Genomic DNA, 25597 nt, shown 5'->3' with positions numbered 1-25597 from the left:
CCCCAATCATGAATAAAATAATTGAAAGCTCAGAAAAAATTGATTGGATCTGTACATCAAGTAATTGACAAGCCACCTCACACCATACAATTCTTGATAAAGTTGGTCGAAATTTACAACATGTCCAATCTTCAAAAATCGGAAAAAAAACCCGGGAAATTCAATGGCATTTATAGATCAAAAACAAAGAAAAGCTCTCGACAACCGATTGAAATGGTGAAAAATTGGATCTTTCAATTGTATAATGTGTGGCCACCTTTACTCTTTAGCAAGGATACACAATTTGGTGGATGAACTACAAGGTTTAGAATACCTAAGGGCTGCATAACCAAGCAACACAAATCCCAGGCTGGACAAATCTCTGATACCTCCGCGGGTGAGACGTAGCACATGATTGACTGCATGATGATTGGCTGCATTTTGGAGAGAGGCTGCATGTTTGGCCCAGGTAAGAACAAGAAGTGTTGTCTTACCCAGTTACAGGACACTTGCTGCGATTTGTCCAGCCTGGGATTGGTGTTGCTTGGCTATGCAGCCCTAAGGTATTCTGGACATTGTAGTCCACCAAATGTGCATCTTTGCTAAAGAGTAAAAGCAGCACAACCCGCTATTGTGTGTCAAAAATATTGAATGCTACAAGTAAGGCAGGGAGGGCCCCCTTTGCCAGCCCAAAATGCTCTGGCTGGCTGCCGCCTGTGTGTCTCTGTGTGTGGTCTGACTGACTGGTGCCAATCGCTGGTGATGCATTTTTGCCATTGAAAAAAAAAACGTTTGTTTGTAAAACAGTAGTTAAAATGCTATTAGAACATTTAAAGAATTTCTGATATAGTAGACCACGGTAAACCACTTTTCCTGGTCACTTGGAGTTTACTATAACGAGATTCTACTGTAGTAAAGTAGGGTTACCTTTTAAAGAACAAGCGACACCCATGCTAACCTAGAAATAACAAAAAACACATATATAAGTAGATAAAAACTACTTCTATTTATATAACAGATGTATTGTGCTATCCACGTAATGATTCCTGTGAATTTTATAAAGGAAAAGCAAAAAATCCTATTCTAGGCAGCGGCCATCTTGCCGAGCTAATGCTGACATCATATCCTCCCTGACTCTTGTTTTCCCCCCTCCCTTCTCTTGCTCATTGTGTATTCATTAGCTGCCCTCCTCCCAGAGTCTTCAGACACTCCCACTGAGGTGTATACTAACAACTGCACTGTCTTTTATTTTATTTACACATCCAATCACTGAGTCACCTCAGCCTTGCTTGCAAACACAAGTAATCAGAGGGTGTTTCTGATAAGCAGCCAGGCAGGGAAATAAATGGAAGAGGAGGAATATATTCTAGATAAAAAGAACTCCCAGCATTCAACTCTTTGGCACTGTTTGGCACTAGGGCCAGTGCTCCTAAAGTATGTGATAACTACAAACCATAACAGCAGAAAACGTTTTGCAAGTTTTGAATGCAGGATTAGCATCTTTATCACTTAATACACTCAGACCAGTTGCTGTTGAAATTTTATTTTTATGGTGACAATACTGCTTTAAGGCACGGCATAAGCTGAAGTGGAAGTAATCAGTTAGGTGAAGGTCTAACCCTCCCCCACTTCATCAAATAGCCTGGAGCTCCACTTTAAATCAGGGTCAGTGACCCATCTGTGATATTAAAGCCGATATTTAAGGACCTGGCAAATACATAGTCACATCTGCAAATTATAAGAGGCATTTCAGAACTTACATCATAAAAGCCCAATACATTTGCATCAAAGTCCAGCTGCATTTTCAGGGTATTAATCTTCTGATTTCCAATAGAAAGGCTGGTTTTATTCCCTTCGTAGGAAAGCTGATTTCCTCTGTACTGCAAATATCGGTTATTTGATCCCCGATTAGTCAGACCAACACACCAGTCATTAGACAGACTGACATCCACTAAGCAGTGGTACTTGCTGGTGAATGTGCATTTATCAATGGAGATAGGGAGGACTATTGGGAGATTACAGTTACAAGGTTTCCGACTTCCAACTGCATCACCAGACAAACCACCGCTCAGTGGAGCCTTGTTTGGAGTACCAAAGGCAGACTGACTCCCAAACCCAAAACTACCACTCTGTCCAGACATGTTTGGAGTACCAAAGGCAGACTGACTCCCAAACCCAAAACTACCACACCCAAAACTACCACTCTGTGCAGACGTAAATGGAGTGCCAAAGCCACCAAGGGTAGGCTGACTGCTACTACCAAACAGACCACTATTGACTGAAGGGTCTTGAACCTTACGTTTAGATTGTAATGTTTTGTTTAGATTGGAAACTGTAACCACATAAGAACAGTGATTATAACATGTATTGCTAAAGTTTAAGTCAATCTTCTCAGATTTTTTGCACCTGAATTGAAAATCAGGTTTGCTTTGCTCCACTTTCTGCCGCTGTGTTCCAGACCACACCATCTGCTGGGTCTGCTGGGATAGGACAGTATGCATATATTTCAGAGAGTTTCCAAGGCTGGCTATGAAATCCGTGGTTTCCTCATCGATACTTGCTATCATTTTTTGATCAGCTTCCACATCCACAACTTGCAGTGAGTCAACTTTAGGATTTCCCTGTTTGAGAAGCGTTTGTGATCTTATATAGTCCTTTAAAAAGAGCAGGTCATCCGTCTGCTTGCTCACCGCATTCAGTTCCTCCATGGCCTGTTCAGTGGCTGCTTTTGCATCCTCCATATTTTTTAGAAGAGCAGTAATTTCTGAGGTGGCCTTCTCCTGATTGGCTGTTACTGCTTGTGCAATCTCTTCAAACTCCTTCTTAACCAGCATAGTGATCCTGTCACACAGATCCTCAAGTGGCCTAGAAAGCCTCACCGTGTTCTCCTTTACTTTTGCCAGTCCAGTGTTTAGGTCCTCTATGTCTTTGTTGAGGGCTTCCAGGTTGGCAGACAATGAGGATGTTGTTGCTGACAATGCAGTCAGCTGTTTTTCATGGGCTTCCTTTAAGGTCCTGATTCTGTGGCCATGGTGACCCCCAGCAATGTAACAGGTGACACAGACACAACAGTCATCCTCCTCACAGTAGTACTCCAGGAGTCTGTCATGCTCCAAACACTTTCTCTCCTGCAGATTATCAGTGGGCTCCAGCAGGGTGTGGCTTTTGTTTTTGTGCCTCTCCAGGTGCTGCTGGCACAGGGATACCTCACAGTTCAGACAGGTTTTCACCGCCATGTTGGGGTGGTCCAGGCAGTAGCTGCAGGGAATGGTATGGTCCTGGCTGGCCTGCATGGTGTGGCACTTCTGTACAGGGCTGGAAGCTTGTAAAGCTGGGAAGTCCTGGTATTGCTGCTGGCAGACAGGACAAGTGTAGACTCTGCCCTGAGCTCTCTGGTAGTCCAGCACTTCAGTGATGCACTCTCTGCAGAAAATGTGGCTGCAGCTTAGCAATGCTGGATTCTGGCAGCTGCTCAAACACACAGGACAGGTCAAGTCGTCTGCTTCCTCAATACCTGCCATACCCGAAGTATGAAGTTGGAGGGCAGGGTGTAACTTTCCCCTGTAATGCACAGTCAACAGACAGATCAATCGCACTCTGTCACTATTGCCCCGTTTATGTCCTTCCAGCAGGAGCGTTTCTCTGAGGAAGAGCATAGAGCTTTCAGTTACTATCAGTCTCCACTAAAATGGCGACGCATGAAGGCAGATGCAGCACACGTGGAGACAGAGAAAGTGAAAGGCGTTCCTTGGTTGTAGTCTGCTCTGCCCACGTGATGTAGGCGTGGCTCTAAGTAGGCAGGGATCTGCTTACACTGCACTGCAGTCTGCCTGTCTAAAAGGGGAAAGAGAGACAGGGGAAGAGCGTTATGGCTTCAGGCAGCTCTCAGTGCAGTAAGTAATGATGATGGCTTTGCTCTTTGACAAGTGTGTTTTACCATCTCTAGATTGTCTATAGTGGTATTTCTTTTTTTTTACCTTGTTGTTTGTATTACTGTTGCTTATTGTTGGATTCTGTTTGTTTAGTTTATGTATAGCCTCAGCCTGTCATGTGACTGAATGATAGAGTGATCATGTTTCTTTCTTATGGGTACACAAGATGCAATTTCCTGCCCGATCGACAGGTTGATCGATTATGTCCCACTTGTCAGATCGGCTCCCAGTCGGTAAAGCAATTCATTTTGCACACTAAAGGTGGCCACTAACGGTCCAATTTCTAGCGAAAAATCGTTTAAGCGATCAGAAATTCTGATCGGAGTGGTTGGAAATATTAGTTGATGGGCACAATTGATTATGAATGATTATATAAGAGAAAAAAATTGTCCGACTGGATTTTTGTCAAACCAAAATGTGGATTTTCTTGATTGGTTGTGATAGGAAGCAAAGATTGGTTCATTGATGGTGTAGTGAACAATTTTTCTTCCGATCAGAATTTCTTTTTTTTGATCACTTGAACGATTTTTCGCTAGAAATTGGACCTTGCAGCAGCTTGTGCAAGTAGACGTTTTACACGTGGAGTGAAATCTCTAGAAATATAGGCCGTGACCCTCAGGGGTTCACTTCTGTGGATTTTTGTTGAGTTTGCTGCTGCACAGCAATTATCTAGATAGGCGCATTGGGAAGGCACGCAAAGGTGTTTCAGTTGTTAATGGGTTTACTCAACACCTGAAGTAAAAATGAAAGCTTCCATATTTGGCCCCGCTCAGACTCTGCATAGGCGATTGCAGTTTTACATTGAGGGACTCACCTGAAAATGCTGCATATAATGCAGCGCGTTTGCAATTGGCGGATTACATGTGCTGCAGGGTTTTTTTCTGTTTATCTCTGTTGATCAGCAAAACGTTGGCATTTCGATTTTGCAGGTTTGCCAACGGCTCAGGTTCTCTTTTTAAGTGGTCTGAAACTTTTGACATAACATTCAATAAAATTTTGTTTTCCTACTTATTACTCATAGTTATCATATTTGCTTTTGTGCACAAGTAATGTCTGTCTACAAATTTCAAAGTTTCCGAAGTGTAGTTTAGCTTGCTCTGAAAGCTGCCATTGCATATTTTATTCCAACTCCAACTGCTTTTTATTATATATTAAAATCTTCTAAGGGCTCTTTCACATTAGAGCTTGCGTTGGAGACTGCTCAAAGCATACGTTTTGTTGTATGCCTTTTACTGCGTTTTGATATGCGTTGCACTGCAGTGAGTGTGCGTTTTTAATCCGTTTTCAATGCGTTACTGCACATAGAAAAACGCAGGTAATTTTTTTTTCTTTTAGTTGTCAACTTTCTACATTGTTCCTCTGTTGCATTCTGGGACTGATTATCTGCGTTAACGGATTAAAAACGCGCATAGTGTGCGTTTTACATTGACTAACATTGTAACGCATAAAGCTAGCGTTGGCCAAAAAACTGCGCCTGGGTGCAGTGGAACGCAACGCACAAAAAGGCTGCGTTATATGTGAAAGCTAAAATGAAAGTCTATGGACTTTCATTTCACCTTGGGTAACGCAAACTTTATCCTTTGCGTTGAAACGCAGAAAATCTGCCCTAATGTGAAAGAGCCCTAATGAGAGGTTCTGAAGTGTGTGTGTGTGTGTGTGTGTGTGTGTGTGTGTGTCTGAAGCACAGAGAGCTTCTCAGGGCTGGTGCACACCAAGAGCGATTCTGAGATCTATCTATCTATCTATGCACTTTGAGGGGGAAACCGCTTGGCTAATGTTAGTCAATGTGAATGTGACACATTCTCTGACTGTGCAGAAGCTCCTGGACACAGAGATACTGAAAGCATTTCTACCTTCAATACAACCTGTATAAAACCAGTTATGAATAAAATGCAAAGGCAGCTCTCAAAGCAAAAAACTGTACTTTTGGGAACTTGTAATTTCTAAATGGATAATAAAACTTACGCACAAATGCCAGTATGATAACCGTATGGCATATAAAGAGTAGGAAAACATGTTTTTTTTTGAATATTATGTCAGGGTTTTATACCGCTTTAAGAGCAAAGTAGAAATTCTGACTTTCAGACCCCTATAAAAGAAAAAAAAATGACGTGGGGCTTCTGCCAGCCTCCTGCAGCAGCTCTGTGCCATTACCAAGCAATTCTTCGGTCCCCGGCATGGCTCAGTTACCCGCCACTGCGCGGGCCTAGCTGCGTGTCCCCGTTCACACTCCCATTGCTGTTAGGATCCTGCCCAGGTGCAGTAGAGACTTTCTTGTACTGCGCAGACGCTGGGAGCACGAACAAGGTCGCCCATGGCCAGGGTGCAGGCCCAATGGACATACACTTGTAAGTTGGCGGTAACAAAAACTGAGCCGCGTCAGGGGACCAGAGGATCATTTGGTAATGGCACAGGGCGGCTGCAGGGGTCTGGCAGAAGCACCAGGTAAGTGAAACTTTTTTTTTTTTTTATTATCTTCTCATAGTATTCAAAATCTGAGTAGTCATTGGCGAATCAAAATTAAAGGTGTGTACAAGGCTTTAAAGAGACTCCGTAATAAAAATTGCATCCTGTTTTTTATCATACTACAAGTTCCAAAAGCTATTCTAATGTGTTCTGGCTTACTGCAGCACTTTCTGCTATCACAGTCTCTGTAAGAAATCAATGTATCTTTCCCTTGTCAGACTTGTCAGCCTGTGTCTGGAAGGCTGCCAAGTTCTTCAGTGTTGTGGTTCTGCTATGAATTCCCCCTTCCAGGCCCCTCTATGCACACTGCCTGTGTATTATTTAGATTAGAGCAGCTTCTATCTTCTCTCTTATCTTTTACAAGCTGGATAAATCGTCCTCTGAGCTGGCTGGGATTTCACATACTGAAGAATTACAGACAAGGGCAAAGCTGTTTGCAGGAGAAAAAAGAGCAGCCTGAAACTTCAGTGCATGAGAACTGCAGGGAGAAAGAAACACACAAATGATCTCTTGAGATTCAAAAGGAAGGGTGTATACAGCCTGCTTGTGTATGGATGTATTTTCTATGTGTGGACATACAGTACATCAACCTACTTCCTGTTTTGGTGGCCATTTTGTTTGTTTATAAACAAACTTTTTAAAACGGTTTTTAACCACTTTTAATGCGCGAGGAGCGGCGAAATTGTGACAGAGGGTAATAGGAGATGTCCCCTAACGCACTGGTATGTTTACTTTTGTGCGATTTTAACAATACAGATTCTCTTTAAAGAGACTCCGTAACAAAAATTTCATCCGGTTTTCTTCCATCCTACAAGTTCCAAAATCTATTCTAATGTGCTCTGGCTTACTGCAGCACGTTCTACTATCACCATCTCTGTAATAAATCAACTTATCTCTCTCTTGTCAGACTTGTCAGCCTGTGTCTGGAAGGCTGCCAAGTTCTTCAGTGTTCTGTGATGCATCTCCCCCTTCCAGGCCCCTCTCTGCACACTGCCTGTGTGTTATTTAGATTAGTGCAGCTTCTCTCTGCTCGATTATCTTTTACAAGCTGGATAAATCCTCCTCTGAGCTGGCTGGGCTTTCACATACTGAGGAATTACATACAGGCAGAGCTGTCTGCACTCTGCAGGAAGAAATAGCCTGACACTTCAGTGGAAGATAGCTGCAGGGGGAAAGAAACACACAAATGATCTCTTGAGATTAAAAAGGAAGGGTGTATACAGCCTGCTTGTGTATGGATGTATTTTCTATGTGTGGACATACTGTACATCAACCTACTTCCTGTTTTGGTGGCCATTTTGTTTGTTTATAAACAAACTTTTTAAAACTGTTTTTAACCACTTTTAATGCGGCGAGGAGCGGCGAAATTGTGACAGAGGGTAATAGGAGATGTCCCCTAACGCACTGGTATGTTTACTTTTGTGCGGTTTTAACAATACAGATTCTCTTTAAAGAGAGTCTGAAGCGAGAATAAATCTCGCTTCAGACCTCCATAAATAGCAGGGGCATGTGTTGCCGGGAGCAGTGAAATTTTGGGTACTGGAGTTGGAGTCGGGGGTTTCATAAATTGAGGAGTTGGAGTCAGATGAATTTTGATGTCAAATGAATTTTGTACCGACTCCACAGTGGCCATCAGGACTTCCCAAATACCCCCCTCCCCCCCCCCCCCCCCCCCCGTTTCTCCAATCTTTTTCGGCTCTGGTATCCTTTAAGCCTTTTTAACGCTTTTGAAAGCAATGAAAGTCAGTGGTTAACGCGCAGCTTTTTATCATTGTGGTGCGATTGCAGGGCAGATGCAGATTTTTTTTGATGCCGTACTTGCTGACCAGTAGGATACACGTGACTGATGGGTGCAGTTTTTTGAAGGCAGGTTGACTCCAATTTACATGTCAACGCAATCTGCCAAATATACTTAAGTGTGTGTAATGGTGCAGTACATTGCTATCCCCATTTTGCTGCTCGCAAATCGCATCACACCAGGGCATATGCAATTCACCTTTTCTCCTATGTTTTTTTTCTCCTAGGTGATATTTTCACACTTTATCAAGAAAATGCCTTTTAAGTCAACAGCAAGCAAGAAAATATTCAAACTTTTTAGTACTTTTTCAATTGGAGATTGCTAAAAAGTTATTTTAAACAAAAGATGAAAAATGATCTCCTAGGAGAAAACTTAGGAGATAATTTGGCCACAATTCACTAAGATCATGCAGGTGATAAGGCCAGAGAAAACTTCACACATCAATCTGTATTTTCAGTGTCAATTCACTAAAGACTCTTGCCTTATTAAAGTATAGAGATAAGTTTTCACAATCCTTAAAATAAAAACTAAAGAATTCTCCCTATATACTACATGTGGAAAGAACTAGGCGATAACTTAAAGGACTTACGAGGCGAACACACAAAAAAAAGTTAATTACCTCATGGCCATTGCAGTGCTCCTAGCAGACTATCAGCGCCTGGCCTGTCACTGTGTGGCCCTCTGTTAGCATTATCCAAGCTGTAGTTCAGGCGCCCTATCAATTTGCCATCAAAAACGCCGCTTTAAAAAAATCCTGCGTCTGCGCAGTTCTTAGCTGCTACTGTGGCTGCACAGGTTCTCTGGCCTGTCCCCGGCCCGTCCTCGCTCCCTTCACTCAGCTCTGTACGTCATGTGGGCGTGCCCGCACGGCCGCCCACTTGACTGATTGAGGGACAAGTCACGTCTCCCCACGCTCAGCGCTGCATGTCTCGGCTGAGGGGGCGCGGCTGACTTGGCCATGACCCCCACAGCCGCACTAGCAGCTAAGAACTGCGCAGACTCAGGATTTTTTTTAAAGCGGCATTTTTGATCGCAAATTGATAGGGCGACCCTGGGCAGGGTCGGGGCCTAAGCTACAGCTTGAATAATGCTAACAGAGGGCCACACAGTGACAGGCCAGGCGCTGATAGTCTGCTAGGAGCACTGCAATGGCCATGAGGTAATTAACTTTTTTTTGTGTGTTCGCCTCGTAAGTCCTTTAAGTTATCGCCTAGTTCTTTCCACATGTAGTATATAGGGAGAATTCTTTAGTTTTTATTTTAAGGATTGAAATGTTAACGTAATGCTGGGTACACACTATGCGATTTCCCGCTCGATCGATTGGTCAATCGATTATTTCTGACATGTTTGATCGGGCCTCGATCAATACAGCCATCGATTTACTCATGTTAAGTATACAAAATCGACGGCTGTATCGATCGAAACCCAATCGAACATGTCAGAAATAATCGATTGATCCTGCCGATCGAGCAGGAAATTGCATCGTGTGTACCCAGCATAAGAGATCTCTCCTTAACTCGAAGACATAAGAGTTAAAGTGTAAATGTCGGGCAAAAAATCAATTCTTTATTTTTATCTGATAAACAAGTAATAGGGATGCTAACCAGGCAATCCAAAACTTTGCCCGAGTTAAGTTGTGTAGTTAATACTACATGCCCTAACACCATGGTGATAACACTGGAAACAGCTCAGAAACATTATAAAGACAGGAGAGGAGCTTAGTGAATTGAGGCCTTTAGGGCTCGTTTCCACTATTGCGGTGCGTAATCGCCTGGATTCCAGCGCTGATGAAATCGCAAGCGGATGCGATTTCCCCATGCGTTTTTTGCCGCGAATTCGCATGCGATTTCGCATAGGTGAGGGTATATGCGAATTTTTAACCCTGTCACTGCCTGTGTGAATTTACATTGGTACCTATGTGAATTCGCGGCAAAAAACGCATGGGGAAAACGCATGCGATTTCCCTATTAAATACATTGCATGCGATTCGCATGCATTCCACTCGCAGGCGAATTCTGCGGCTCTTTTGTGCATTTTTTCACCGCTGAAAAAAACGAACCTCAACAACGCTACAGTGGAAACAGGCCCATCCACTTGCGTTGGATGCATGCGGATTCGCGATAGTGGAAACGAGACCTCAATGTGAATTGCATAATGCTGGGAACACACGATGCATTTTTTTTTTTACGGTCGATTTTTCAATCCGATCGATATTCGATTTTCCGATTCTATTCTCATCTTTTCTTATCTATTTCCATTCACTTCTATGAGAAATCGATCTGAAAAATTATCAAAAATAAGACCTTTCGGAAATTACCTATTGAACCATCTATCTAACACAAAATTGTATAGTGTGCTGTGTACCTCGCATTAGGGCCCAAGTGTAAAAAGACCCTGAAACTTTTGTGGATGCAGCTTGCACACTGATGCTCATGCTTGGTATTGCTCTCTGAAATTAGATAGCCTTCAATTACTCCATACCAGCTTGTAAACCTACACTAAAGTTGCCTGAATATAGCCTGCTAATTGATGGTTAAGGTACACTGTAGAAAGAAACTTTAGATCCGGCACTCATGTGCTTCAACTGGGGGCTTTTAAGGTTATATTATAGGGGGTGCTTTGCCTCCTATGTTACTTCTTATCACCACACCTTACAGTACTATTCCAAAGACCTCCGGAACGGATTGGTGGACAATGTTATGCACTGTGCAGCAAGTGGTTTTGTGCAGAGCACCTGAACATATGCAGCACATGTGAGAAATTACTGTGCACCTGTAGCATAAACAGTTCCCAGAAGATTTTTATTCCATTCCTTAGACAAACATGATCAATCTTGACATGCATCACAGAAAGTTGCCAAACCTGTGTATGTCGGAGTTGTAGCGGTGTGGAAGGGAGAGGTGACCAGGGGAAAATCCGGACGGCACTACAGCCGTTTCTCGCCGCTTGGGCGCTTGCTCACATGCGTGTCCGTATGGGTATGGCGCCGGAGAGCTTCCTGTATAGGACCTACTGTCCCCGCCTCCGGCGCCACCCCATTGGTGTGGAGTTGTGACGGGGAGAGGTCGGAGGTGAAGGGGCGGGGTTCCGCCGCCATACGGAAAAAGACTGTGTTAGTGTTGCACATCTCATTGGTGCTGTGCAGTGCATTTGGGAGGGACGGAGACGCCCAAATCGTGACATCAACCGTGTGTGAAACCGCTATTGGGTAAATTAAACATCGTGCACATCTCAAAATAAACATTATTAAACCATGAAGCAATCCATTATGTGGATGGGAAAGAAAAAGGGGCATATCGCCGTGCTCTTGTGCAAATATGCATCTACATACACCATTTCTATGCATGAGTTATCAATTTCGCCTGTCTTATCTTTATCTTATAAAAAAAATTATTATTTTATTTCATCCAATAAAAGTGAGAGACCCAGCCCTGCAGAAGGTGTTCCCGGACCCCCCCAGGGTTGTATTTAGAAGGGCCCCCACCCTGGGGGACACACTAGTTCGAAGTGAATATCGGTCACCTCCCATTCGGAATTGGTTATCGAGCAATCGCCCCAAAGGCAACCACAAATGTGGCCACTGTGATTTTTGTGCCAATATGTGGGAGGGTACTAATTATCGCTTGGGAGGTCTGCAGTGGGAGGTGAGAGCCTTTATCACATGTCAGACAAAGTTCGTTTCTTATGTGGTGTTCTGTCCTTGCCTCTTTTATTATGTCGGGAAGACCACCCGCCCCCTCAAGGAGAGGGTGGGAGAACATTTCAACTCAGCGGTTTCACACACGGTTGATGTCACGATTTGGGCGTCTCCGCCCCTCCCAAATGCACTGCACAGCACCAATGAGATGTGCAACACTAACACAGTCTTTTTCCGTATGGCGGCGGAACCCCGCCCCTTCACCTCCGACCTTTCCCCGTCACAACTCCACACCAATGGGGTGGCGCCGGAGGCGGGGACAGTAGGTCCTATACAGGAAGCTCTCCGGCGCCATACCCATACGGACACGCATGTGAGCAAGCGCCCAAGCGGCGAGAAACGGCTGTAGTGCCGTCCGGATTTTCCCCTGGTCACCTCTCCCTTCCACACCGCTACAACTCCGACATACACAGGTTTGGCAACTTTCTGTGATGCATGTCAAGATTGATCATGTTTGTCTAAGGAATGGAATAAAAATCTTCTGGGAACTGTTTATGCTACAGGTGCACAGTAATTTCTCACATGTACTGTAATTGATGGTTAAGTGGTGCTGTTTCCTGGATACTATTTACCCGTCTAACAGGTAACTTAAGTTGTTTTGGAGTTCATTTATTGGATTGATTTGGTGCTCACAATATAGGAGTATGTTTAAAACACTCATTCATATGCCTGCAATGTATAACTGAACTTTGTTTTTTTTTTTCGTTTCAAAGACTTTTATTAAAAAAAAATGATCATTCCCCAGTGTACCTGACTCTTATTTGGTACATTGCTGCACAAAGGAAGTTGCAGGGCATGCTGGGTTGTCCTTTTTTGCTTCTCTACTTTCCCTTCAGACTTGACTAATGCGGCCTAATTGGCTGAAGCCTCTTTCCCTCCTGTTTTCCCCTCCCACACCTCTGTTCCTCTCTGATTGGCCAATATTTCTCATGCTGAGACAATGCACTTTCTATAGTGGAGGGTGGGCATTGCAATGCATACACAATCAGGCAGAGGAGGGTAAGGGAGGAATTAACATCAGGCTTGGCTTCAAAATAGCCTTAGATAAAATGGGAAATGCTAAGAAGTATTTTCCCTTCCCTGTAGAAAAATCACTAAGATCAAAATGTGGGCAATACGTATGTAAGTAAAGCAAGTATTTATCTACTTGTATGTTGTTGTTGTTTTCTGAGATGGTATGGCTGACAGCTCCACTTTAACTTTGAAAATATACAGTGATAATATATGCATATAATATAAATAACAGTGTTCTGCACCAGGGCTGTGGAGTCGGAGCAATTTTGGGCACTCGGAGTTGGAGTGGTGGTTTCAGAAACTGAGGAGTCTGAGTCGGAAGATTTTTGTACCGACTCCACAGCCCTGTTATGCACAACTTCCATATAGTCAATCACTAGGGAAGTCATAGAAAAAGAAATGAAAATGCCCCAAAAGGGGTCCATAAGTTATAGTAATCAACTAACGGCACTATAACAGGCCTTGTCTACCAATAGCGGGGAACCTGTTGGGTGACTGCATGAAAAAGAGCTTACCAACGTAGAGACCAAAAGGATATGTCAAGTGGGTGCCCCCTTTTTATAATATTTGAGCCACTCCCCTAGAACAGGAGGCATCCAGCCACAGCTGCATGATATCATCCATTCTGTCTATAACAGATTCTGTCTAAAGCAGAGGATATCAAAGCTCTGGTTGAAGCCAGAGATGGGCAATATGAAGCTTAACCGCTGATGCGATAAACTGCACCAACTTGTGTATGGCATACTTTAATTTCCGGGATCTTATACCCTAGTAAAAATATCTTTGGGTCTTTCTCGATGGGGACATTCAGATCATTTTGAATAAGTGCATGCACTCTGCCCCAAAGTTTTTTGCTGCTTTTGGACATAACCAAAAAATGTGAAATAATGAATCCACACGAGAGCAGCCACAAAAGCATCGAGGTGATTTAGTGATCAAACCTGTGCATTCTCTGAGGAGTTTTGTAAACAATTTCACTGCTGTCTCAAGTCCTGAGCTGTATATGCTGCCCATAGATAAGGTCTTCATACATTCTAACCAAGTTTCATCATCTAGTGCTTACCCTAGATCTGTTTCCCAATCAGACTGGTGTTTGTGGCGGAAATCCTGTGATGGTTGATTAAGGCTAGTTATACACCAGGACGTTGCGTTTAGGGGACGTTATAGGGCACATAACGTGCCCCGAACGCAATGCCTGGTGCTCTCTGGTGTGGACGTCGGAGTGAGCCACGTTGTGCAGCTCACTCTGGCGTCCGTGATGCGTACTCTTGGACGCATGCGGCATCACGTGGTCCCAGCCGGCCAATCGCCGCACAGAGCGGGTGCTCCAGGAAGTAAACACTGCACGTCACTGAGTGCAGTGAATATTAATTAGCCATGTGCCCGGCCGCTCTCCCCTCCTCCCCAACATGACTGAGCATGTGCAAACAGTCTAACGCGGCTTAGCCGCGGAGAACGCACAGCATGCAGCCCTTTGCTGCGTTATAATGTAACACAACGTGGACAGTGTGAACAGCCCACTTGTGTTACATTGCTGTGCGTTGGGGGAGCGTTACAGGCTGCACTAACGTGCGCCTGTAACGTCCCTGTGTGCAAGAAGCCTTAAAGGGGAACTTCAGCCTAAACAAACATACTGTCATCAAGTTACATTAGTTATGTTAATTAGAATAGATAGGTAATATAATCTCTTACCCACCCTGTTTTAAAAGAACAGGCAAATGTTTGTGATTCATGGGGGCTGCCATCTTTGTCATGGGAGCAGCCATCTTTTTTGTTGAAAGGAGGTAACAAGGAGAAGGAGGCACAGTTCCAACTGTCCTGTGTCCTGATTACCCCTCCCAGCTGCACATGCTAAGCTTCAAAAGTCAAATTCAAAATGTAAAAAAAAAATTGCACCAAAACAGCAGAACGAGAACAACAAAATCAGAAATCCCATCCTGCTTTGCACAGCATCAGGGGAAAAAAGCCCGGGCAGTTTTCTTCTGTGCAGCTAAAAATGAGGCTTGTATAAGAGAAACAAAGTTCTGATGCTGTGAAACTGTTAAAGAAACACAAAGCCTTTTCAGTGCTGCTGAGTCGATTTTTAGTCCGGAGGTTCACTTTAAAGGAATACTTAAGTCTAGAAAAAAAATGACATTTACTCACCTGGGGCATCCCTCAGCCCCCCGAAGCTGGATGGTGCCCTCGCAGCCCCGCTCCGATCGTCCTGTCCCCGCCGGCAGCAACTTTCGGTTCGGCGACAGGCGCCGACAGGCTGGGAACGCGGCTGATTTTCCGCGTTCCCAGCCGCTGCTATCACTCTCTATGCTGCTATAGCGTGTATATACATACACGCTATAGCAGCATAGAGAGTGATAGCAGCGGCTGGGAACGCGGAAAATCAGCCGCGTTCCCAGCCTGTCGGCGGCTGTCGCCGAACCGAAAGTAGCCGCCGGCGGGGACAGGACGATCGGAGCGGGGCTGCGAGGGCACCAAGAAAGGCAAGAGAAGAAACCAGATATTTATGAAACCTAAATCCTGGATCTGATTATAAGGATGCAGGCTGGAGAGAATTGATGACTACCATCTTCCGCCAGCCCACATCGGTTAATAGCCTGTTACAATATGGATCTCCTGAACATTTAAAGAAGAATATACCTGTTGGAGAATTTATTCGGTTGTGCAGGAATTGCTCTGAGATCCAGGAATTTGAGAAGGAGGCCGGGAATTTGAAGAAAAGGTTTTAGGCGAGGATATACCTACATAAGTGTCTCGAAAGAGCTATTAGGAGGGCCAGGGCTACCCCTAAAACACAATTACTTTGCGTTGCAATAATAAGAAGATGCAATAAGGTGAGAATCACCACACCATCCAATACAAGATGGCGTGACCTGTGACAGATCGTTGCCTGACATTGGGACATCTTAAAAAAATGACACAGATATCTGACCGTTCTTGACTGATAAACCAAGTTTGACAGCAAAGATGGCTCCTACTCTTAAAACCCTTCTATGCAAGAGTCATTTCCAAAGGATGCAAACGGGCCCTACAGGGAGAGGGAGTTGCGCGTGTAGTGACTGTAATATCTGCCCCAATATGTAGAGTACTAAATACGTTACTAGCAAACACACTGGACAGCGATTCTCTGTTAATCAATATATCAATTATAAATCTACTGCTATAGTATATCTCATACAGTGTCTGTGTTGACGGAAATATATTGACCAGACAAAAAATGTGTTGAAGACTAGACTACAGAAACACAACTCCGTTGTGAAGGTGGCTGAAAGAGACCAGGAACAGGGCAAAACTTTAACATTACTTGCATCCCATGCTCTCAGTGCCCATGGGGGTTCACTGGGTGGATGGCTTTTTGGTGGATTGGTGGCTATTCAGTCTGGAATTAAAGGGGGCGACATTAGCAATAGGCTTCTGCGTTCCAAATTTTAGTGGATCTTCACCTTTTTTCTTTTTCCTGTTCTTCATGACGTCTCTAATGGTATATCCATTGTTCTATAGTGTGGTTGGGATCATGGTATCTTGCTTTTTGTCCCTCCATATTCACTTCTGAATTTTTTTTATTTTTTTTTTGTATTTTTTTTTTTTTGTATTGCATGTTTCTTGTAACTTAGAGGTGTTTGATGGTTGTCTAAGTTCCACACGTTATGGCACAGAGGTATATGGATATCAATGGCTTGTCATTTGTTAGTAATGACAGATGTGTGCTTTTCACTGGGATTCCACTTGTATATTTTGATTACTCTGAGCACTTTTATTTTTTAAAGCGGATCCGAGATGAAAAACGAACTATAACAAGTAACTTGTCTATATATCTTTTCTAAAGTTTAGATAGTTTACACAGCAAATCTAGCTACAAACAGCTTCAACAGTTTAAGATTATTTATTCCTGTGATACAATTACAGCAGCCATGTTTTGTTTGTCACATTACACACAGGCAAGCTGATAGCATCTCCAGCCCTCAACCTGTCCCCTGTCCCCTCTCCTCCTCCCTCCTCCCCTCTGCCTCTGAAATCTCTGGCTAGTAACTTCCTCCTCCTGCTCACACTGAGCTCCCATAAGCCCTTGCTACAGTGCCAAGGCACTCTGACAAAGCTGTGGGCGAAGCTTGTTTAGTTTATAGGGAATTAGAGTATTGAAACAAAAATATTTGGCTTGAGGAATTCCCTATAAACTATATGTAAGGAACACAATTATGCAATGAGTAAACTTTTTTTTATCTCGGATCCACTTTAAGCACTAGCACTTTATATGTTACATGGGAGTTTGTATAGGGCCCCACTTGTAAGTAGTGGGATCCAGCTCTTCACTTTATACTGGATTTGTGTTATGCAGTATTGATTATTTATTCATAACAACATTTTTTTGTTTCTAGCACTTTAGGTGGATACACATTTGCCACTCAGTTGAAGAATGATGTCGCTCTTATACAAATATTTACTAATACATTCTATTAGAATTTTATTTAGATGCACTTCATGGTCTTTTTCCATATGCCACTTTATATTTAAAGTTTTTGCACATTATTCATTTTTTATATATAAAAAAAATATTTTTTTGTACTTTTACAACCTAATATTATTTACCTGATGTGTATATATTATGCAAGCACATAATACTTGACTGTTTAATATAGAAGAGGGGAGATTCAGCTCATAGAAACGGCACCACACATGATTGATGAAAAATATATAAATCACACTTTAATAGAATATATTTCTTCCAAATTCATCATAAAAACATTAAAAACGGCGCACACCACAAAAAATCCATGTATGAAACGATCAATGCTCACAATAATAATGCATAATGATAAATAGATCAATAATCTCAGATCAGATGTGGGTGCTCAGTACAGAGCACTCCAACATCAGTATGAACCCGGGTTCAGTACCTCCTATAGTGGTATAAAGTGCAAACAGTGCTAAAGATGTGAAACATTATACATGATAACATGAAACCGTGTATATAAATAAATAGAGACACCTGTATAAAGTGTCATGAATGACTACCATACGTAGTCTCCAGAGATCCCCTCGTACTTCTTGAAGAAGCGGCGTGACGGCCGCGGAACCGGTGGAAGTGTCCACCGAGGGTCTCTATTGCCACCACCATTCCCTTTTGATCCTCGGCACCCGGCTAAGTATTCCTCCTTCTTGTCCACATCACATGCTTGCTTGTTCATGGACTGTCTCTCTCAAATCACTCCTATCCTTCACGTATGGTAGTCATTCATGACACTTTATACAGGTGTCTCTATTTATTTATATACACGGTTTCATGTTATCATGTATGTTTCACATCTTTAGCACTGTTTGCACTTTATACCACTATAGGAGGTACTGAACCCGGGTTCATACTGATGTTGGAGTGCTCTGTACTGAGCACCCACATCTGATCTGAGATTATCAGAGTCATTTGTCGCGGCAGGCAATCCTGCCGTTCCTGCAGAGCGGGTGCTGGCAGAAGCGATGTCTGCAGCCTCCCCGCTCTGCTTGCCTGCAGCCACGAACGACTCTGGGGGATGCGTGTCCCCCCCCCCCCCCACCCACCCGCAGCGCCCATAGGAGAGAGAGGCAGGGGGAGGAGAGATGGCTGAAGCCGCCGGCTTCATTTCATTAAATTAAGTTCGCACATTGACCGTCCAGAACCCGAAGTGGCCACACTTGGGGTTCTGGCCGTAACATATATACTATTCAGTGAGCGGTAATATTGTATACAGCTGGAGCCAGGCATTTACTTATACACTTTCCTTTTGGATTCATATATTGTGTTGTGATAGCCCTTGCTAGTGAGTCATTAGTCTATTGTGACTTTTATGGATATTGATTACTTTGACTGACCATTGCTCTGTCTCTGCAGCAATTTTTAATGGTTTTTAAAGGGATACGTCCCTAAATACATTTGTTATATTCTTTGCATACTATTGGTGTCTATGCGATTTTTGGATTTTTCCGTCATGGATGTCTTTGCTTTTGAATAGATTGATGAAACATATTCGTGGGTACCAGAAACTCTTATAGCAGTGAGGCATGTGTATGCTTAATTAATCCTCCATAGGAAGTATTTAAAGTCTCCTTTTCTGGTGCGATGACTGAGTCTCTGCAATCTAGGACCACCCAATATTGGGCGCTATCACCAACCCCACCAACCTCTTCATTCTGCAACAGATTCTTAGGATCAATGTTAACGCCATATTCTGCCCATAGACCTCCATAGGGGCTATAGTAGATCACCCGCCATGTGCCACAGGGTCTCTGAGGGCTAGAGGTGCATCGTAGGAACAAGACTCCCATCCGTAGAGATCCCCGCTCTACATAGCTCTGAGGAAATGTGCATGAATTCAGTCAAATATTGATCCTTACCCTAAGTTAGATAAAATATATATATATATATATATATATATATATATATATATATATATATATATATATATATATATATATATATATATATATATATATTTGACCCCTCACTGATTTTGTAAGTTTGTCCAATGACAAAGAAATGAAAAGTCTCAGAACAGTATCATTTCAATAGTAGGTTTATTTTAACAGTGGCAGATAGCACATCAAAAGGAAAATCGAAAAAATAACCTTAAATAAAAGATAGCAACTGATTTGCATTTCATTGAGTGAAATAAGTTTTTGAACCCCTACCAACCATTAAGAGTTCTGGCTCCCACAGAGTGGTTAGACACTTCTACTCAATTAGTCACCCTCATTAAGGACACCTGTCTTAACTAGTCACCTGTATAAAAGACACCTGTCCACAGAATCAATCAAGCAGACTCCAAACTCTCCAACATGGGAAAGACCAAAGAGCTGTCCAAGGATGTCAGAGACAAAATTGTAGACCTGCACAAGGCTGCAATGGGCTACAAAACAATTAGCAAGAAGCTGGGAGAGAAGGTGACAACTGTTGGTGCGATTGTTCGAAAATGGAAGGAGCACAAAATGACCATCAATCGACCTCCCTCTGGGGCTCCACGCAAGATCTCACCTCGTGGGGTGTCAATAGTTCTGAGAAAGGTGAAAAAGCATCCTAGAACTACACGGGAGGAGTTAGTGAATGACCTCTCAAATTAGCAGGGACCACAGTCACCAAGAAAACCATTGGAAACACATTACACCGCAATGGATTAAAATCCTGCAGGGCTCGCAAGGTCCCCCTGCTCAAGAAGGCACATGTGCAGGCCCGTCTGAAGTCTGCCAATGAACACCTGAATGATTCTGTGAGTGACTGGGAGAAGGTGCTGTGGTCTGATGAGACCAAAATAGAGCTCTTTGGCATTAACTCAACTCGCTGTGTTTGGAGGAAGAAAAATGCTGCCAAGACCCCCAAAACACCGTCCCCACCGTCAAGCATGGGGGTGGAAACATTTTGCTTTGGGGGTGTTTTTCTGCTAAGGGCACAGGACAACTTAATCGCATTAACGGGAAAATGGACGGAGCCATGTATCGTGAAATCCTGAACGACAACCTCCTTTCCTCTGCCAGGAAACTGAAAATGGGTCGTGGATGGGTGTTCCAGCACGACAATGACCCAAAACATACAGCAAAGGCAACAAAGGAGTGGCTCAAGAAGAAGCACATTAAGGTCATGGAGTGGCCTAGTCAGTCTCCGGACCTTAATCCAATAGAAAACCTATGGAGGGAGCTCAAGCTCAGAGTTGCACAGAGACAGCCTCGAAACCTTAGGGATTTAGAGATGATCTGCAAAGAGGAGTGGACCAACATTCCTCCTAAAATGTGTGCAAACTTGGTCATCAATTACAAGAAACGTTTGACCTCTGTGCTTGCAAACAAGGGTTTTTCCACTAAGTATTAAGTCTTTTATTGTTAGAGGGTTCAAAAACTTATTTCACTCAATGAAATGCAAATCAGTTGCTATCTTTTATTTAAGGTTATTTTTTCGATTTTCCTTTTGATGTGCTATCTGCCACTGTTAAAATAAACCTACCATTGAAATGATACTGTTCTGAGACTTTTCATTTCTTTGTCATTGGACAAACTTACAAAATCAGTGAGGGGTCAAATAATTATTTCCTCCACTGTGTATATGTATGTATGTATGTATGTATGTGTGTGTGTGTGTGTGTGTATATATTATTTGCAAAAGTATTCAGCCCTCTTGCAAAAGTATTCAGCCCCCTTGAAGTATTCCACATTACTGCCATAAACATGAATCAATTGTAATGAAATTCCACGTGAAAGACCAATACAAAGCGGTGTACACGTGAGAAGTGAAACAAAAATCATACATGATTCCAAACAATTTTTTACAAATAAATAACTGCAAAGTGGCGTGTGCATAATTATTCAGCCCCCTTTGGTCTGAGTGCAGTCAGTTGCCCATAGACATTGCCTGATGAGTGCTAATGACTAGAGTGCACCTGTGTGGAATCTAATGCCAGTACAAATACAGCTGCTCTGTGACGGCCTCAGAGGTTGTGTAAGAGAATACTGGGAGCAACAACACCATGAAGTCCAAAGAACACACCAGACAGGTCACGGATAAAGTTTTTGATAAATTTAAAGCAGGCTTAGGCTACAAAAAGATTTCCAAAGCCTTGAACATCCCACGGAGCACTGTTCACGCGATCATTCAGAAATGGAAGGAGTATGGCACAACTGTAAACCTACCAAGACAAGGCCATCCACCTAAACTCACAGGCCAAACAAGGAGAGCGCTGATCAGAAATGCAGTCAAGAGGCCCATGGTGACTCTGGACGAGCTACAGAGATCTACAGCTCAGGTGGGGGAATCTGTTCATAGGACAACTATTAGTCGTGCACTGTACAAAGTGGGCCTTTATGGAAAAATGGCAAGAAGAAAGCCATTGTTAACAGAAAAGCATAAGAAGTCCCGTTTGCAGTTTGCCACAAGCCATGTGGGGGACACAGCAAACATGTGGAAGAAGGTGCTCTGGTCAGATGAGACCAAAACTGAACTTTTTGGCCAAAATGCAGAACGCTATGTGTGGCGGAAAACTAACACTGCACATCACTCTGAACACACCATCCCCACTGTCAAATATAGTGGTGGCAGCATCATGGTCTGGGGTGCTTCTCTTCAGCAGGGACAGGGAAGCTGGTCAGAGTTGATGGGAAGATGGATGGAGCCAAATACAGGGAAATCTTGGAAGAAAACCTCTTGGAGTCTGCAAAAGACATGAGACTGGGGGGGAGGTTCACCTTCCAGCAGGACAACAACCCTAAACATAAAGCCAGGTCAACAATGGAATGGTTTAAAACAAAACATATCCATGTGTTAGCATGGCCCAGTCAAAGTCCAGATCTAAATCCAATTGAGAATCTGTGGCAAGATCTGAAAACTGCTGTTCACAAACGCTGTCCATCTAATCTGACTGAGCTGGAGCGGTTTTGCAAAGAAGAAGGAGCAAGGATTTCAGTCTCTAGATGTGCAAAGCTGGTAGAGACATATCCTAAAAGACTGGCAGCTGTAATTGCAGCAAAAGGTGGTTCTACAAAGTATTGACTCAGGGGGCCGAATAATTACGCACACCCCACTTTGCAGTTATTTATTTGTAAACAATGTTTGGAATCATGTATGATTTTTGTTACACTTCTCATGTGCACACCACTTTGTATTGGTCTTGTACGTGGAATTTTAATACAATTGATTCATGTTTGTGGCAGTAATGTGACAAAATGTGGAAAACTTCAAGGGGGCCGAATACTTTTGCAAGGCACCATATATTATATCTCTTTCACCATCAAGCTCTGACACATGAGGAAATATTGTTTTGCTTGCATTAGATTCGGGGTCAATTGCATACAGTGGGAATCTGTAGAACCCCTATCATGGGGATCTAATCTCCCTGAGTCAGAAGATACAGTGTTCTCCGTAGAGCCTATTAGCTGGATGCGCCGACAACCTTACATTCGTGAGCGCCCGGCTGCCAATCAGCCACCGTATGCAGCAGAACTGCTTTTGCAGGCAGCCCGCTGTCGCTCAAGGACGCTAGACCTGCCCTCCTGCTCAATTTCCGTCTCAGTGGTATGGAGGGAGGGACAGGGGAAGTACTGTATGATGACATGTCCTCACGTTCTCATGCAGCTCAGAAAAGTTTGCCTCCCACTACCACCGTTAGCCAGTCACAATACAGCTTCACCAGTGGGAGGCGTAGCCTGTCGTGTGGGTCAGCTAATGTGCTGCTGTTATCGATGCTCCACAAGCCACTGGGTCGGTGTATTTCCTGGCTGTGAGCTGGTGGACACCAGAAGAGCTTTTCTCAGCGCTTTGTGATTATTTATTTTTATTTTATTTTTTAAAGCTTCTGCTAATGTTATCCTATGTGTGTGTGCACTGGAGTGATGTGATTTTGTAAAAATCTCCCATAGCATTTCATTAGCAAGCGCTTGTAAAATCTCTAGCGTTTAAAAAGCTCTTGTGGTGTGCACCAGCCCTGCAAAAGCGGTGGGAGAGGGGAGAAACTGAGGATGCTTTCTCAAGGGGCTAGTGTGATCTAATCTGCTATTCTCCATAGACATACTGGCCTCTTGTTTTCAAAGCAAACATGGGAGAATTGCTAGGCAAACAAACAAGGTATGAAGGACTCTGTCAAATCAAATGAAATTTTGTATGTTATGTGCTTTTCTAATTTTATTTCTTCCCGTGATTTTAATGAAAGTGAATGGGAAAAAGTGCTCAGCAATCACAAGCGCTCACACAAAAGTGCTTATAGTGTGGATCCAGCCTAAAAACGAAACCAGCATCAGTAGCAGCATGTATGTGTCCCTGGCTCTCTGTGTGGTACGATTCCCATCTCTCCCCTCCCCGCTTGTTTCCAGTCCCCTTCCACTCGTGTGTGTGCGCTCCTTTTCCCCGGGTGTCAGCATAGCGGCAGTCTTACTATTCCAGCTGCTCTGGGGATCGCAGACCTGGTCTCCTCTCTTGTTGCTTCTCTAGTGATGGCGTCTGCTGATGACGCGTATTGCAGAAGCCATCACTAGAGAAACAGCAAGAAAGGGAGACCAGGTCTGCGATCCCGGAAACTGCTGGAATAGTAAGACTGCTGCTACGCTGACACCCGGAGGGGAGCGAGGGGAAGCGGACTACACAGGGAGCCAGGGACACATACGGGCTGCACATGCATACATGCTGCTACAGGAATTACACGGGGAGCAGACCACACATGTAGCGGGGGCTACACTAGGGACTCCTGAGGGAAACATTAACCCTCCTGGCGGTTTGCAAAAAAATCGCCAGGGGGCAGCAAATCTTTTTTTTTTAATTTTTTTTTTTTTTTTTCATGTAGCGAGACAAAGTCTCGCTACATGATAGCCGCTGCTCAGCGGCATCCCCCCAGCCCCTCCGATCGCCGCCGGCGATCGGAGATCCCGTTCAAAGAACGGGATCTCCTGGAGGGCTTCCCCCGTCGCCATGGCGACGGGCGGGATGACGTCACCGACGTCATCGATGTCGTGACGTCAGAGGGGACTCCGATCTGCCCCATAGCGCTGCCTGGCACTGATTGGCCAGGCAGCGCACGGGGTCTGGGGGGGGGGGGGCGGCCGCGGCGAGAGGAATTGCGGCGGATCGGCGGGTAGCGGCGGCGATCGGGCACTGCACGCAGCTAGCAAAGTGCTAGCTGCGTGCAGCAAAAAAAAAATTATGCAAATCGGCCCAGCGGGGCCTGAGCGGTGCCTTCCGGCGGCATAGCCCGAACTCAGTTCGGGCTTACCGCCAGGAAGGTTAATTGGGGGACAACCGCTACAAGATGCTCCTGAATATAGGCGCACCAGGTTTAATACAAATTTATTTATTTTTTTATTTTTATTTTTTTTTCTAAACCTAGGTGCATCTTATATTCCAGAGCTTCTTATATGGTGGAAAGTACGGTATTTTGTGCTTTTTCTCCTGGCAGACTCAATGGACGAGGGCTGCAGCCACTGGGACACGCTCTGTAGGCAGTAGCAGTGTTAAAGGGTCTAGCCCAAGGTCTCCTTGCTGAATAGGAGCTGGCTTACTAAACAGGAAGGGCTGAGATTTGACCCCAGGTCTCCTACGTCAGACGCCGAGCTCTTTACCAGGACACTATCCAGCCACCACTAGGACATGAACCATGAACAACCTATTAAAGTGGACCCAATCCAAACATTTTTTTTATTCAAAATATTTAATTGCAGCATTCTGACACATATAAATATAAATAAATACTCCTTCAAACCTATGAGCATTTCAGTGCATGCTTTTCACCCTTCTCTTTTCATAACTAGGGTTATGCAGGTGGCAGCCATTAGCAATTCCTCCTTTGCTAAACACCATCTACTCCACCAGTTTGCCGGATTCTGTCCCGGCAATATGAAAGGAAGGGAGGGGTTTCTCCAATAAATGTAAAATATTTTATATTTGTCATCATGCAGCTGAAAAAAGGCTGCTATTTATTATTATAATTTAGAAAATAGATTTTATTTCTGAAATCTTGTATTTTTAGTTTGGGTCCACTTTAAGCAGAGGTGTCAAACATACATAGAAAGTGGGCCGAAACGAAATACTTTGACTGAATCACAGGCCAACTTCAATGTCGAGTAACAACCTCCCGCCCTTATAAAGTTCCCTGGCAGTGGCGTAGCTAAGGAGCTGTGGGCCCCGATGCAAGTTTTACAATGGGGCCCCCCAAGCAGTCTATACATAACGATTGATACGGCGCATCAAAACCTGCTAATGGCAACTACAGTGTCAGA

At 43.8% G+C, this 25597-nt stretch overlaps 1 protein-coding gene across 1 annotated transcript in view; it reads left to right on the top strand.

Moving 5' to 3' along the window:
- The first annotated feature begins 3792 nt into the window (after positions 1-3792).
- ASRGL1 (asparaginase and isoaspartyl peptidase 1) overlaps positions 3793-25597 on the top strand; it is a 73974-nt gene continuing 52169 nt past the window's right edge. The window contains exon 1 of the mRNA XM_068249911.1: positions 3793-3872. Within this exon, the coding sequence (XP_068106012.1) occupies positions 3848-3872 (25 nt within the window). The 5' untranslated portion in view covers positions 3793-3847. The remainder of the gene's footprint in view (positions 3873-25597) is intronic.

The sequence above is a fragment of the Hyperolius riggenbachi genome, chromosome 8 (genome assembly GCF_040937935.1).
Source record: "Hyperolius riggenbachi isolate aHypRig1 chromosome 8, aHypRig1.pri, whole genome shotgun sequence".
Classification (NCBI taxonomy): domain Eukaryota; kingdom Metazoa; phylum Chordata; class Amphibia; order Anura; family Hyperoliidae; genus Hyperolius; species Hyperolius riggenbachi.
This window is presented reverse-complemented; position numbering and strand designations above follow the sequence as displayed.